The sequence below is a fragment of the Acinonyx jubatus genome, chromosome B4 (assembly GCF_027475565.1).
Source record: "Acinonyx jubatus isolate Ajub_Pintada_27869175 chromosome B4, VMU_Ajub_asm_v1.0, whole genome shotgun sequence".
Classification (NCBI taxonomy): Eukaryota; Metazoa; Chordata; class Mammalia; order Carnivora; family Felidae; genus Acinonyx; species Acinonyx jubatus.
In genome coordinates this window covers 15,362,846-15,376,482 of record NC_069387.1, presented here as the reverse complement: position 1 = coordinate 15,376,482, position 13,637 = coordinate 15,362,846, and the positions used below count along the sequence as shown (strand labels likewise).

The window sequence follows — 13,637 nt, the reverse complement described above, 5'->3', positions numbered from 1 at the left end:
AGTCAGGTGGCAATACGGTCAGGTTCACAGACCTTGCTCTGAGACAATGGCAAAAATGCCAAAGAACATGTTTAACAAGGACAAAATGAATCGTGCTCCACAAGATGGGAATGTGCCCAGATGGGAAGAGCCATAGACGGGAAAGCAGGTGGCCATGACATAAATGCTCCATTGCATCGTTGTCTGGTAAGATGCTTTAGAAAGGTCCTGTAACATTTTTGAGCTCCATTTTTATCCACTGAAAAAAGAAAAGTTTGAAACGTTATCACTTTCTTTCTTTTAAGAATGTGATGGGGATAAAGTAGCTAATCCCTGTGCACAGTTCCTTAGATGTCAAAGAGAGAGGCTGTTATGTCATCAGAAAGTAATGTTGAGGTCTTGGATTTCTGCAAGGTTGCGTGACCTTCCCCACCCTATCTCCAAGGTGGAGAAGAGGTGTGTGTACAGCCGGGGTCATTATCATCAACAGGACCGCTCCAGGGTGCCTTGATCTTTTTGTTTGTTCTTACTCACTTTACACTGAAATCTAACTAGCAAACCCTAATGTTTGTTTTATAACTATATCTGAAATCAAAAGCTAAATTCTGGTTAAATGCTAATGCCTGGCAGAGGTCTAGCACATAATACTCCACCACTATTGGCTGGTTGACTGTTCTGAAGAATAAATGGGCACATTGCACCTCCTTAACAAGTACCTTATAGGTAATATAAATGATACACTCTACATTATTATATCTAGATGTGCCTCCTTCTCAATCATGGTTCATACAGTTCAGCTGTGACTCAGGGTGGAAACTTGGATCATTTTCATACGAAGAGAATCAGGACTTCTAGATGACACTCAACCTTTGGGTCATGTGCGTCTGCTCTCTGGATTTTTTGCCCACTGCCGTAACATGTGGAAAACGGCTCCCTAACGTGCTGAAAGAAGGCACCAGGAGCAGTGGGAGAGAGCCAAGGAAGCTGAACTTGACTTTGTTTGTAAGAGGGGACAGGAGAAGAAGGAAAGGGAGACTGACAAAGGCAACGAGAGTTGCAGCCCCAAAGATGGAAAATATAGTCAAAACAGATGGAGAAAAATATCACAACATGTCAGAATCAGACTCTGGTTTCTAGTTCTTTCTTAGTTTCACAGTTTTGGTGTTATGTTTGGACGTTGAGAGGCACTCTAAAAATCTGTAGCTAAACAATAAAAGAATAAACTTAAGTATATCCAGTAACTGTAAATATTGATATGGGTATGTTTCCATGTGCTTCCTGACAGCCTGATAAAAGCTGCCAAACCATATTACTTTTAAAAGAACAAATACAATAAGAGAATTGAGTTACAACTTGAATAATTTTATAAATCATTGCTCTAGTAACTCTCAGTTTAGCAATAATGAGGGTATTACTCGAAAGCACTGGCGTTTGTCTGTTCTTTTAATGTCATTTGCTCCCTCTGATGAAGTCTGAGAATGAGATGAGCTGAAATGATACACCCATTTGTAGAAAATTAGACTAAGCTTATTTCCGCCCTTGTTAAGCCTTCTAAATTTCACTGTTGATTGGACTTCCCTTGAGAGATGATGTCAAAGCCAAGGTTATCTGCAATCTCTTCTTGGTGGGTTTTGCCGAGAAGGGTTTTTTTGCTGAGCCGAGAACGCAGGGCTTCGATAAAGAAAACAACAATGCTTGGTTCACCAAAACCTTATGAAAGCAAGTAGACAGGAGTAAAATTCCAGGTAAGTAAAAGGAAAGGAAAGATTTTTATTAAAATGTATTCCAACATCAGAATCTGTGCTCCCACCCCCACCCCCACCCCCACCTCTGCAATGACCTGATTGCTGTGTCTGGTCTCCAAGAGTAGGGCTGTCACTGGGGAAATAAAACCAGTTGGTGCTGTGGAGACCAAGCTGAGTGACAAAATTGAGTTAGGGGTAAACCGTAAGATAACACTGGGAAACATTCAGATGCACAAGACCTGGAAAGCAATTATTCTGCATAACCTAAACCACATCAGCCCTTCTCAAAATGGAACCCCGCCTCATCGCAGATGTTCTCAAACCCAGGTGCTTTGAGTTACATTATTTGTAACCATAGATCCCCTATAATAATTACTATCCTTACTCAGATCAGCTTGACTTTGATGTAGCGTTTGCAGGAGCATAAAAGCAAACAATCTCTGGTCAGCAATAAACACTTAAAAAAATTCTTTGGTTATAAATCAGTTCAGAAACAAAACATCACTAGGGCCATGGGACTGTATTCTTCTTGTCATTTTATACACAAACAAATCTGTTAATGTGCAGGAGCTGTATGTTCCGCTCACTCCCAAGTGAAGACATCACAAACTCCCAAGGCATGATGACAGTGGCCACCTGTCCCGGAGCATCCATTATGCTCTGGATGTAGCACAGGGGCTTTCCCTGGATAGTCTCATCTAATCTACACAACTGCCCACAAGACAGGGACGGTCCCATTTTACAAAGGAAGAAATAGGAAGTTAAGAGATTAAGTTATTTGTCTGTGGTCAACGTGTTGTAAGAGGCAAAGCCAAGCTTTGAACCAGGTGTAATTGTCTCCCAGATTCGCCTTTTTCCTAATCAACCCACATCATCTCTGTGGCAGTCAGTAAACATAGCCAGGGACGAAGAGGGATTCTGGGGTGAGTTGTCTGACAGGCAGGTCATGTCTCTAATTCTTGTTTGGGGTAGACTGAGCTACTTTTCTCTGCTTTCGTCTTCTTGCTGCTACCTGCTTTCTAATAACAGCATTCCAATTTGTACCGAGCCCCAAATAGTACATTAGCCCATAGGCTATATTACATAAACAGTGTGTATAACTACAGCAATCATATTATATCATATCTATAAGATTAATATTATATAATATTTGTATTATAATTTTATATTCTAAAACAGTTATATTTTTGTTATACTAGGCTATATTTACAATTTATAAATAAATATATTCATATATTTTATACTATATATTTGTAATGTTTATATTATAAGTAATGTTTACATGAAATATCATGTATGAATATATAACATATATGTATATGCAATATACATTTAATAGATGCATATTATAGCTCACAATACATATTATATTAGTATAATTCTACAATATCACAGAATATATGCCATAAAATAACATTGTCTTCTGATGTTGACAGGTAAATGTCACATCTGTTTTATTGGCTTTCCATGGCATTTTGATAAAGAATTAGCACAGTTATGTGGAATACAGTTGCATTGGAATGTAAGGGTAATAAATCTCTGTGTAACAAATAAAACCTAGCCCCAAATTATGCCTTCCAATTTAGTAAAATTCCTTATCACAGGATTCTGACAAAATGAAGTGAGTTGGTCATGTATTTTTATGGTTTAGCCCTGATTGGTACTCCTATAAAGATGAGTTTATGAAATGAGGAACTAAGTCACAAAGACATTACGTGACTTGCCAAGGTCACTTAGCAAGTCTTGAGCAGAAGTGGGAAAGAAATCCTTGTCTCCATTTTGTCTCCACCAGAGTAACAAAAGTTGAAATATCCTGAGCACAGTGCACAAGCTAATGTATCAAGAAGAACAACCAAATGGTTCCGTGTCCCCATTTAAATGATTTTTTAAAAAGCTGTGGGAAACTTTGTCTGGCTTTATGAATTCCGTAAATTCTTTTATATTACAATCTATTTTATGACGGTTAAATAGTGCTTTGCTATTAAGCCTGCTCTCTCCAAACAGAACATTTAAAGATTTTTTCTGACTTTGATTTTATAATTGTCAATGTTAAGTAAATAAAGCCGTCCTTCTGTTATTATTTTATTGAAGAACAATTGACATACAATATTGCATTAGTTTCAGGTGTATAGCATAGTGTTTCAGTATTTATATACATTACAAAATGGTCACCACAGTAAGTCTAGTTACCATCTGTCCCCATACAAAGTTGTTACAATATTATTGACTGTATTCCCTATGCTGTGCTTCACATCCCAATGTCTTACTTTTTTTGGTAACTGAAAGATTGTACCACTTAGTCCCCTTCACCCACTTCATCCAATCCCCTCACTCCTGCAACTATTCATTTGCTCTCTGTATCTATGAGTCTGTTTGTTTCATTTGGTCATTTATTTTGATTTTTTAAGTTTTTTTTTTTAACATTTATTCATTTTTGAGAGACAGAGAGAGAGCAGGAGCCGGGGAGGAACAGAGAGAGGGAGACACACAATCCGAAGCAGGATCCGGGCTCTGAGCTGTCAGCACAGAGCGCGACACGGGGCTTGAACTCACGGACTGAGAAATCGTGATCTGAGCCAAAGTCAGTGGCTTAACCGACTGAGCCACCCAGGCTCCCCACATTTATTTTGATTTTTAGATTCAACCCATAAGTGAAGTCATATGGCGTTTGTCCTTCTCTGTCTGTACTTATTTCACTTGGCATAATACCTTCTAGGTCCAACCGTATTGTTGCAAATGGCAAGATTTCATTTTTTTATGAGTGAGTAATGTTCCAGTGTGTGTGTGTGTGTGTGTGTGCGCGCGCATCTTTGTCTGTGTATTGCTCATCTTTATCCATTCATCCATCTGTGGACATTTCTTTTGCTTCCATTACTTGGCTGTTTTAAATAATGTCGCAATGAACATGGGAGTGCCTGTGTCTTTTCAAATCACTGTTTTCATTTTCTTCAGATCAATACCTAAAGTGGAATTGATGGACTATAGGGTAGCTCTGTTTTTAATTTTTGGAGGAAACTCCGTACTGTTTTTCACGGTGGCTACACCAGTTTACATTTCCACCAACAGTGCAAGAAGCCTCCCTTTTCTCCATATCTTCGCCAATACTTTATTCTTTCTCATCTTTTTGCTAATAGCCATTCTTTCGGTGTAAGTCATCTTCTTTTATATAGTGTAGTTTGCACATTCATGTATCCTCTGTTTTACAAATGATTAAATTTGCTCTGCTTGCTGAAACCTAATGCTCAGAGATTAAATTTTCTGAAGTAATAGACCTAACATGATTTATCATTGCAAATTTTTAGCTACAGAAGCATTTTCCACTGCTCAGGCGGTGTTTTAAATCTTTTAGTGATGTTTTATTGTTATCCTGCTAATTGTCTCTTGACAATCAAATATGCTGTAAAAATCAACTAAGTTAGCTTTAAAAACAGGTTAATACATAGGACAAAAACGTTGTTTTGTATACATCGAATACGTGTTTATAATATAATAGCAACTCTATAAATCAAGAAATATGTTTAATTCCAAGAATTCCCCTCGTAAACTCAGCATAGATGCAAAGATCCACCTAATAACTATTTACATTTTCTATTCATTCCTTCATTGTTTATTCAAAAGTATTCACCAGCTACTTGCTGTGTAGGCAGTGAACTTCTCTTGCGAATACAAAGATGAACTGAACAAGGTCCGTATTCTTGAGAGGTTGATTCAAGTTAGGAGGTGCCTGGGTGCAGTTAAGTATTAACTCTTGATTTTGCCTTAGGTCATGATTTCACGGTGTGTGGGATTGAGCCCTGCATCAGGCTCTGTGCTGACAACATGGAGCCTGTTTGGGATCCTCTCTCCCTCTCTGCCCCTCCCCTGCTCGTGCATACAGGAGCTCTCTCTCTCTCTCTCTCTTTTTCTCTTTCTTTCTCATTAAATAAAGCTTTGTGTTTTTTTAAAGTAGAGGAGTTGGGGGGGGGCTGGGTGGCTCATTCGGTAAAGCATCGACTTCAGCTCAGGTCATGATCTCACGGTTTGTAAGTTCAAGCCCCACGTCAGGCTCTATGCTGACAGCTCAGAGCCGGGAGCCTGCTTTGCAATTCTGTGTGTCTCTCTCTCTCTGCCCCTCCCCCATCTCTCTCTCTCTCTCTCTCTCTCTCCTCTCTCTCTCAAAAATAATAAAATAAACATTTTTTTTTAAAGTAGAAGAGTAAGTAATTGTAAATTTGGGATAATAAATGCTTTTTGACAGAAGAATGTGCCAAGGACAGTGGAGGCAGAAAAGAAGGACCTGTGTTTCTTTGGTGTTGAGTAAAAAGGACACAGGATTGTTAGAGAAAGCATTACAGAGTGTGAACCCTGAACTGTAGTGTGATCATTAACAGTGTAAGCTCTAGGGGCGCCTGGGGGGCTCAGTCTGTTAAGCATCCGATTTTGGCTCAGGACATGACGGTTCGTGGGTTCAAGCTCCACGTCAGGCTCTGTGCTGACAGCTCAAAGCCTGGAGCCTATGTTGGGTTCTGTGTCTCCCTCTCTGCCCCAGCCCCACTTGCGCTCTGTTTCTCTCTGTCTCTCAAAAACGAATAAATGTTAAAAAAAAATTATTAAAAAAAAAAAGAGCGTAAGCTCAGGAGCAAGACTTCCTAGGTGCAAACTCAGTTCTTGTACATCCCAACAAGTTTGGCCTTGGACACTTTTCCTCTCTACATCTTGATTACCTCATCTCTGAAATGGGCATGCTATTAATAACTACCAGATAAGGTTGTGGTGAAGGTTAGACTAAAAAATTCCCTGGCACTCATTTAGCATGTAATAAATCTTAGCTTTAAATAGTACTAGCTTGGGAGGGTGAAAAGGCATTCATTGGGAAAACATTCTATGAAGAAGGAGAAACACGTATAATGTTGTAGGTCATGCCATTTCAGAGGCTACAGACTGATCGGCACATCCTTTGGTGATGCTTTGGGATATAAGGTGGTGAACAACTTTATTCTTCTTTGTCAAGATCATTTTAAATATTCAAGGGCCTATAGTTTTCCATTTAAATTTTAAAATGAGCATGTTGTTTTTTTTTTAAGTGAGCATTTTTAAATAGAAACAGAAAGATCTCGCTGGGGGTTTGATAAGAATTACATTAAACCTGTGCATCAATTTAGGAATAATTGACATTTTTACTATGTTGTGTCTTCCAGTCCGTGAACATGTATGTCCCTCCGTTTAGTTAGGTCTCCTCCGATTTCTTTTATCATTTTGTCATTTTCAGCACATAGATCCTGTGTATGTTTCATGAAGTGTATACCTAAGGATTTAGTTTTCTTTGGAGCAATCATATTTTTAATTTTGGTTTCCATATGTTTATTATTCAAGTATAGAAATGTGACTGACTCTTATGTATTGTTCGTGTATTTTGAGTTCTTGCTGAACTCACTAGTTTTTGAATTTTTACGCAGATTCCTTGGGATGTTCTACATCTGAAAATAGTGGCAATTTTATTTCTTCCTCTCCAGTCTGTCTATATATTTCTTCTTGCCTATTAACTGTCAAGAATTCCGAAATGATGTAGAACATGAGTGATGAAAACAAGGTATCCTTGCCTTGTTTCTGATCTTACAAGGAAAACATGTAGTTTTTCACCATTAATATCATGTTAGTTGCAGATTTTTATAGATACTTTGTGTCAAGTTGAGAAAATTCCTTTCTAGGGTTTTTATCATGAAAGCAAGTCGGATGGTACTAAATCCTTTCCTGCAACAGTTGACATGATAATATGATCAGAACATTTGATTTAGCAAATCATTTGTAAAATTTCAAAGTTAGTGAGACTAATTCTCATGAAATGCATGTAGACTGATGATGCATACATAAAGTGTTTTCAGTAATATCTAAATAATGCGAAATTAGTAGAAAGATAATGATAAAATTCTCCTAAGTTTGTTATACATTGTATTACTCTTTTTCTAGTGACTATAGCTACTGATTAGTTGCTGAAATTACCCTTCTTTTAGTATTTTAGTTTTATGTTTCCCAAATATTACCAGACTAAGTACATATTCTAAGTTAAATTAGGCTGGGTCTCAAATTAGGATTTTTACAATGAGTCCAACTGAGTCACGTTACCAAACACAAGCAAGTGAAAACAAAAACACAATTCGTGTTACAAAAACCACCAAATTGTTTTTCTAGTATAACATAAATATAATACCTAAAAGTTCATGCCTGTTTGAGGTTAGGGGGGTAGAAAAATAAATCCAATCTGCTTTTAGAGAAAAAGATGAAACACGTTCATCTGGAACCTAGCTGCATTTTTAAAAATGAATTCATGGCTTTAGGGCAATTGAATAATGCAGCTTTGAAAATCACACTGAGATTTATTCCAAGAAAGGATTCTGGAGCACTAGCCCTGTGTCCTGTGTGGTTGAAGGGAAGCTAATCTGGTACACCCCCATTTCCCTGAAGCACCAGCTTTAAAGGGTTTGTGTTCTGTTTCCTGTGCTTGTATCTGCTTCCTTTAACTACCGGCTAAAGCCCCAGCTGGCTCACTGGGGAACAGGAAAATGCCTGAAGTCAGGCCAGTCTTTATCTGTAAGTATGGTTTCCCGTTTGCCATGTGTCCAAGTGGTAGTTGTCCAGAGACAGGCAGAGATCCTATCCAGAAGACCTCCATAGCATGTCAGCCACAATGTAACGTCAGCCACAAAAGTGCCAATCCTCATGATAACTATTTAGAAATGTATCTGTCCCCACTAAAGGCTTCAAGATGTTTTGTCTTAGATAATATAACTATTTTGCTTTGTCAGATTTATCCTGGCTTGAGCTTCATTCTGAGGTTTAATTTCCTGGAGGGAAATAATTTAGGATTCGGTTACTGATTTTTAATTAAGTAGAGCTCAACCCACATTTCACTGCTTACAATGGGTTTATATTTCCACTATTTCTGTAGCCAAACGTTTTCTTTCTCTAAAGAAGTAGCTCTTTTGTAGGAAGTGTTTCCAATGTGGAGAAGACGGTTGGAGTGACATTTGTTCTCAGGCATAGGGAGTGTCGTTATAGAGCACTTCTGACAGGACATGACTGATGAACTGGGTGCTGATGGATGAGAGTTTGCTGGATGGTAGAATGTGTGTAGTAACAAGGAAGATGATGGATTTATGGTGCTAAACGACGTGTCAAGGTTAAGGGTTGATACTAGTTAAAAAGGACAGGGAGATTTAAAAATATGAATATAGTAAACAGATATTAACTTCTTGTGTATGAAACTATTTCACAGTCACTGAGTTCTTCGTGTTATGTCATGTTTTTGCTGAACTATACAAATCCAGAACTGGGGGGGTGCCTGGGTGGCTTAGTCAGTTAAGCGTCCAACTTTGGCTCAGGTCATGATCTCGCGGTTTGTGAGTTCGAGCCCCACGTCGGGCTCTGTGCTGACAGCTCGGGGCCTGGAGCCTGCTTCCAGTTTTGTGTCTCCCTCTCTCTCTGCCCCTCCCCTGTTCTCGCTCTGTCTCTCAGTAATCATTAAATGTTAAAAAAAAAAAAAAAAAGAAATACAGAACTGGTAGTGTGGCAAAGCACGTTTTTGGTAAAGGATCCTTCTCAGTTAATATTTCTCTCTATATTTCCCCAAATACAAACATTTATGGTTCCATTTGCTGTAGGAGGAGCAGAAGCACAGAACAGTTGTACCATGTTTAAGTACTAAAGTGGGGGGATAGGGCAACTATAACCATTTCCTTCACCAAACAAACACCGAAAGGTGTTTACTCATATAATATTATACTTATGTCAATTATATTCACTCATATTAATATATTACTCAAATATAGTATATATGAGTATATAATATTATTCAAACATAGTATGAATCATAGAATTCGTTCACATAATGTTATGCTTACTTCAGTTATTTGAATATTTTGGCCAGGATTGTCTGAAGACCGTGTTAAATCTCCTTTTTTAAAATTCTGTGTATATTCTGTGAATTAAGCAATGCACTCTATTACAGTTTAATAACTCGAACCAGCTTTTTGTGTTTTGGTCGGCTATTGCCACAGCGATGCTGCATAACAAATCACCCAAATTCAGCGCTTATCCCCACAGCATTTATTGTTGTCACTTGGGGCTCAGCAGACTCGTCGTCTGCCTGTTCCAGGCCGCAGAAAGACGGCACTTGGCTTTATATTTCAGGGTGCGTTCAAGTCTGCTCTATGTGACCCCGCTTTGTCTTTCACCAGAAGCTACCGAGGGCGTGAGCTCCCGGTGGATGGCGCACAGGAGCACCAGCCAAAAACCACAAAGCCCACTTCAGACCCCTTCCTACTTCCAGCCCATTAATATTCTTAAGTCACTTGGCCAAGCCTCACATCAGAGCACAGAGAAGTAAGCCCTGTCCATTCTAATGAACTGCAAAGAGAGAGGCTAAAGAGTTAAGAATCATCCATTTGATCAGTCAGTCTGTGACAGCCCACACCAAGGAATTTTGTGTGTTTGCTTTTGGGTTCCCTGGAGGGAGGGTGTGTCTGTCTTATGACCTTAGTCCTGGGGGTACCAGTACTGCTGAATATTAAGTGTGTATAAGAGCCCCCACTCCGCCCAAGTACAGTCGTCATTTTGCCCTTATTAATCCGTTAGTAACAATGAATACACAAGTGGTACTAAGACAGTTGGAGCTTTTAAAAAATAACAGTTAATTTTTAAAGCTGACGCAGGAACAGAATAAAGCCCAGCAACACCAGTTTCCCACATACAAACCTCCACGTGTTACACCCTTCTTCTCCCCAGCCCATGCCATTGGCGTGTCCTCTCTCCTGGTCTTATCTTCCTCCATCCGTCCTGCTCCCTTGCGTGAGATGCTACCACCAGATAGGGTTTCCATCAGATGTGATTAGAAAGTGCATTCTGACCCTCCCACTCTTCTAGTCAAAAACCTTTCAAATGCATCCCCATTATGCACAGAATGCACATGGTTCTCAAGGTCAAACTCAATGATCTTGACAGTTGAGGCCCTCTCCAGAACAGCGAGTCCTGTTTCCCAGTCGTGTTATTCTCCTTCATGGACTCTATTGTTGTTACTAACAGAACCATGCTTTCCCATGCATATAATCCAAATCCTTGTACACTTCGCCTTTGGTTGTGAAGTTCTGAAGGAACCTAGAAGTGCCAATACCAATCCCATTTCCACACGGTCTTGTCCTGTTTATCCTTCAAGACCCAAATCAAATGTCACCTCTTTCTTGGACGTTCTACATCCTTCACAGCCTGAAGTAGTCTCTCCCTTCCTGCAGAACTCACAAGACTTTCCTGCCTCTTATATGGCGCCTATTATTTTCTGAATTGTATTATCGTCATTTATCTGTCTTGTCACTGCTGTTGGACTACCATTTATTTCCCCCCCCTCAATGTTGAATATGTTTCTTTTGACTATTAAAACAATATTTAATAAATACATTTGTCAGTTCATTAATACCCTAACTCTTCCTGGTTAGGGGAAGTTGTTCTTCCCTGTTTTGCATGTCAATCAGGTTAAGTGGTTTTCTTTTTCCTTTGCTGATGTTTATTTATTTTTGAGAGAGAGAGAGACAGAACATGAGCAGGGGAGGGACAGAGAGACAGGGGGACACAGAATCTGAAGCAGGTTCCAGGCTCTGAGCTGTCAGCACAGAGCCCAATGTGGGGCTTGAACTCACAAACCATGGTTCGTGACCTGAGCCAAAGGGGGACACTTAACCAACTGAGCCACCCAGGCACCCAGGTTAAGTGGTTTTCTTAAGTAATAGTCAGTCCACATTGGATACAAAAGCTGTGCAAATTCCAGCTCTTTCTTTAGTTTGTGGGCCTGTTTCATGCAAGCAGAATCATTAGCAATATGCAGTTCAGCCCTGGGCATTGCTTTCTTTTCAGAATAATTTTGTCCTAGATACCATCTATGGGTTTATCAGGGATTGGGCCTTTGGATGCATTTCAACTCTAGGAAACATCTGACTGTGCAAATAATCTATCATTTTACCTGACTTAGAAGCTCTGGACAGGGCAGCCTGACCTACTAAATAATGCACCTGTACTGAGAAACACTGCACAACTGATACCCTCCTCATTTCAGGAGGGCTGCTGTGTTTCCACTTCCTGCCGAGCTCCAAGTCCAAAATATTAGTGCCCCCTAATGTCGAAAGCAATCCTTTCCCTGTTAACAGATCAATAAATACAATGAGATGGATAAATGAAAGGCCAGGGTCAGTGAGATTCAACTTTGGAACTAATAATGATCTATATTTGTGCAGAATGTAAGCTTTATGAACACTATTTTGGACCACTTAATCCCAATTCCTACTAGGGTTGTTTTGAATTTAGCTCATGTGCACGGTTTCAAAATCATCAATAACTTTGTCTTCCTTTTACTCTCTTCTGACGTCACTTCTGAAGTAATTGCCTTGGACTGTGAAATGGACAAAACCAAGTCCTATGTTCTGATAATGTTGTTCTATATTTTTTTGTAGTAGAACTTTCTGTCATCTTGAGAGTATTCTTTATCTGTCTTTTGTATTTTTATCATGAATTTCAAAGTGGACTTTTTTCCCCAATTAAGTTCCTTTTCAGTTTCCCTTTCTTTTTGGAATAAAAATCACATATGTAGTGTGTTTTAATATAAACTGGACCTTAGTGTTAGATGTGTGTTAGATGAGTGTTAGTAGTGTTAGATGTGTTAGTGTTAGTATGTATTAGATAGTGTTAGATGAGATGCCCCTCAGCCTCTTTCTGACAGATTATTTAGTAAAAGGTTTCTTGAGAACCAATTTTCTTGGAGTGCTAGGTAAATTCTTCATAAATTCAGTTTTCCATCTGATAGTGTTCATAAATGCAGAACATAAAAGTAAAATATGGTCATGCTTTCCACAAGTTTTGTTATGCAAAATACTTTATTTTCTATAAAATTGGATTTTTTTTTTGGATTTTTTTCAAGGATAGGAAAAACTTCAATAAATCCCATCCACAGTTCTCAGAATGCCCATAAAACTAAATACAATTCCCCACTTTCCTAGGTGACTAGACAGGGACTGAAGTGTCAGTGATAGGAGCAGAAAGGAAATATGGAACAAAAAAGCTAATACGGTGGGAACAACACCCACACAAGCCATCTGATAGCGTCCACCTGAAGCTCCGGGCACCATCTGATAATGTCCATGCACGTGTGACCGAACTAGAAACTATATGATTTTTAAAACCCTCCCTGTAAAATTTAAGATCTATTCCCTTTGGTCTGCGTAGTGATGTGTCTTTGTTTTTAACACAGGGCCTCAGCAAGGATGTGGTGGTTATCTGACAGGTTCAAGCGATACCTTTGCCTCTCCTGATTCTGACTCCAATGGAAGATATGACAAGAATTTAAACTGTGTATGGTTCATAGTTGCACCTGTAAACAAAGTGATTAAACTCACCTTCAAAACATTTGCTCTGGAGGCACCAAGTGGTGCACAAAGATGCATATATGATTATGTAAAGGTAAGGCCATTGTATTTCTTAACAGAGTCTTCTAACCCGGACTTTAATATGATACATGCCAGTTGGCACCATTCGGGAAGTCACGAAATGTTGAGTACCGCTAGTGGTTAAAATGACATATTCTTCAATGATATAACATTTATTATTACAGATGTCCTATCTTCATCTCAAGTTAATCTTTAATCTGGATGGATGAGCCAGAAATTGCATGTGGCTTATAACATTAGCTTTAAGATTCCCTCTTCATTCATGCTTTGTTGAGAGATGATCAGTGGAAAGGTGGGTTGTATGGAAAGAGACACTCAAAAGACCTTTGGCAAATCCTAGAATAAAGTTTGTATCTTTACTGTCCATATGACCTTTAGATGTAGAAAATAACTTATCTGAAATCCCATTAAAAGGAAGCTGAATTTTTGCTGACTCGTTAATATTAAGTTA

General features: G+C 38.9%; 1 protein-coding gene across 1 annotated transcript in view; it reads left to right on the top strand.

The window, feature by feature from the left end:
* CUBN (cubilin) overlaps positions 1-13,637 on the top strand; it is a 274,477-nt gene that overhangs the window by 237,696 nt on the left and 23,144 nt on the right. Inside the window, exon 60 of the mRNA XM_027073522.2 lies at positions 12,991-13,199. Coding sequence (XP_026929323.2) covers positions 12,991-13,199 — 209 coding nt within the window. The remainder of the gene's footprint in view (positions 1-12,990; positions 13,200-13,637) is intronic.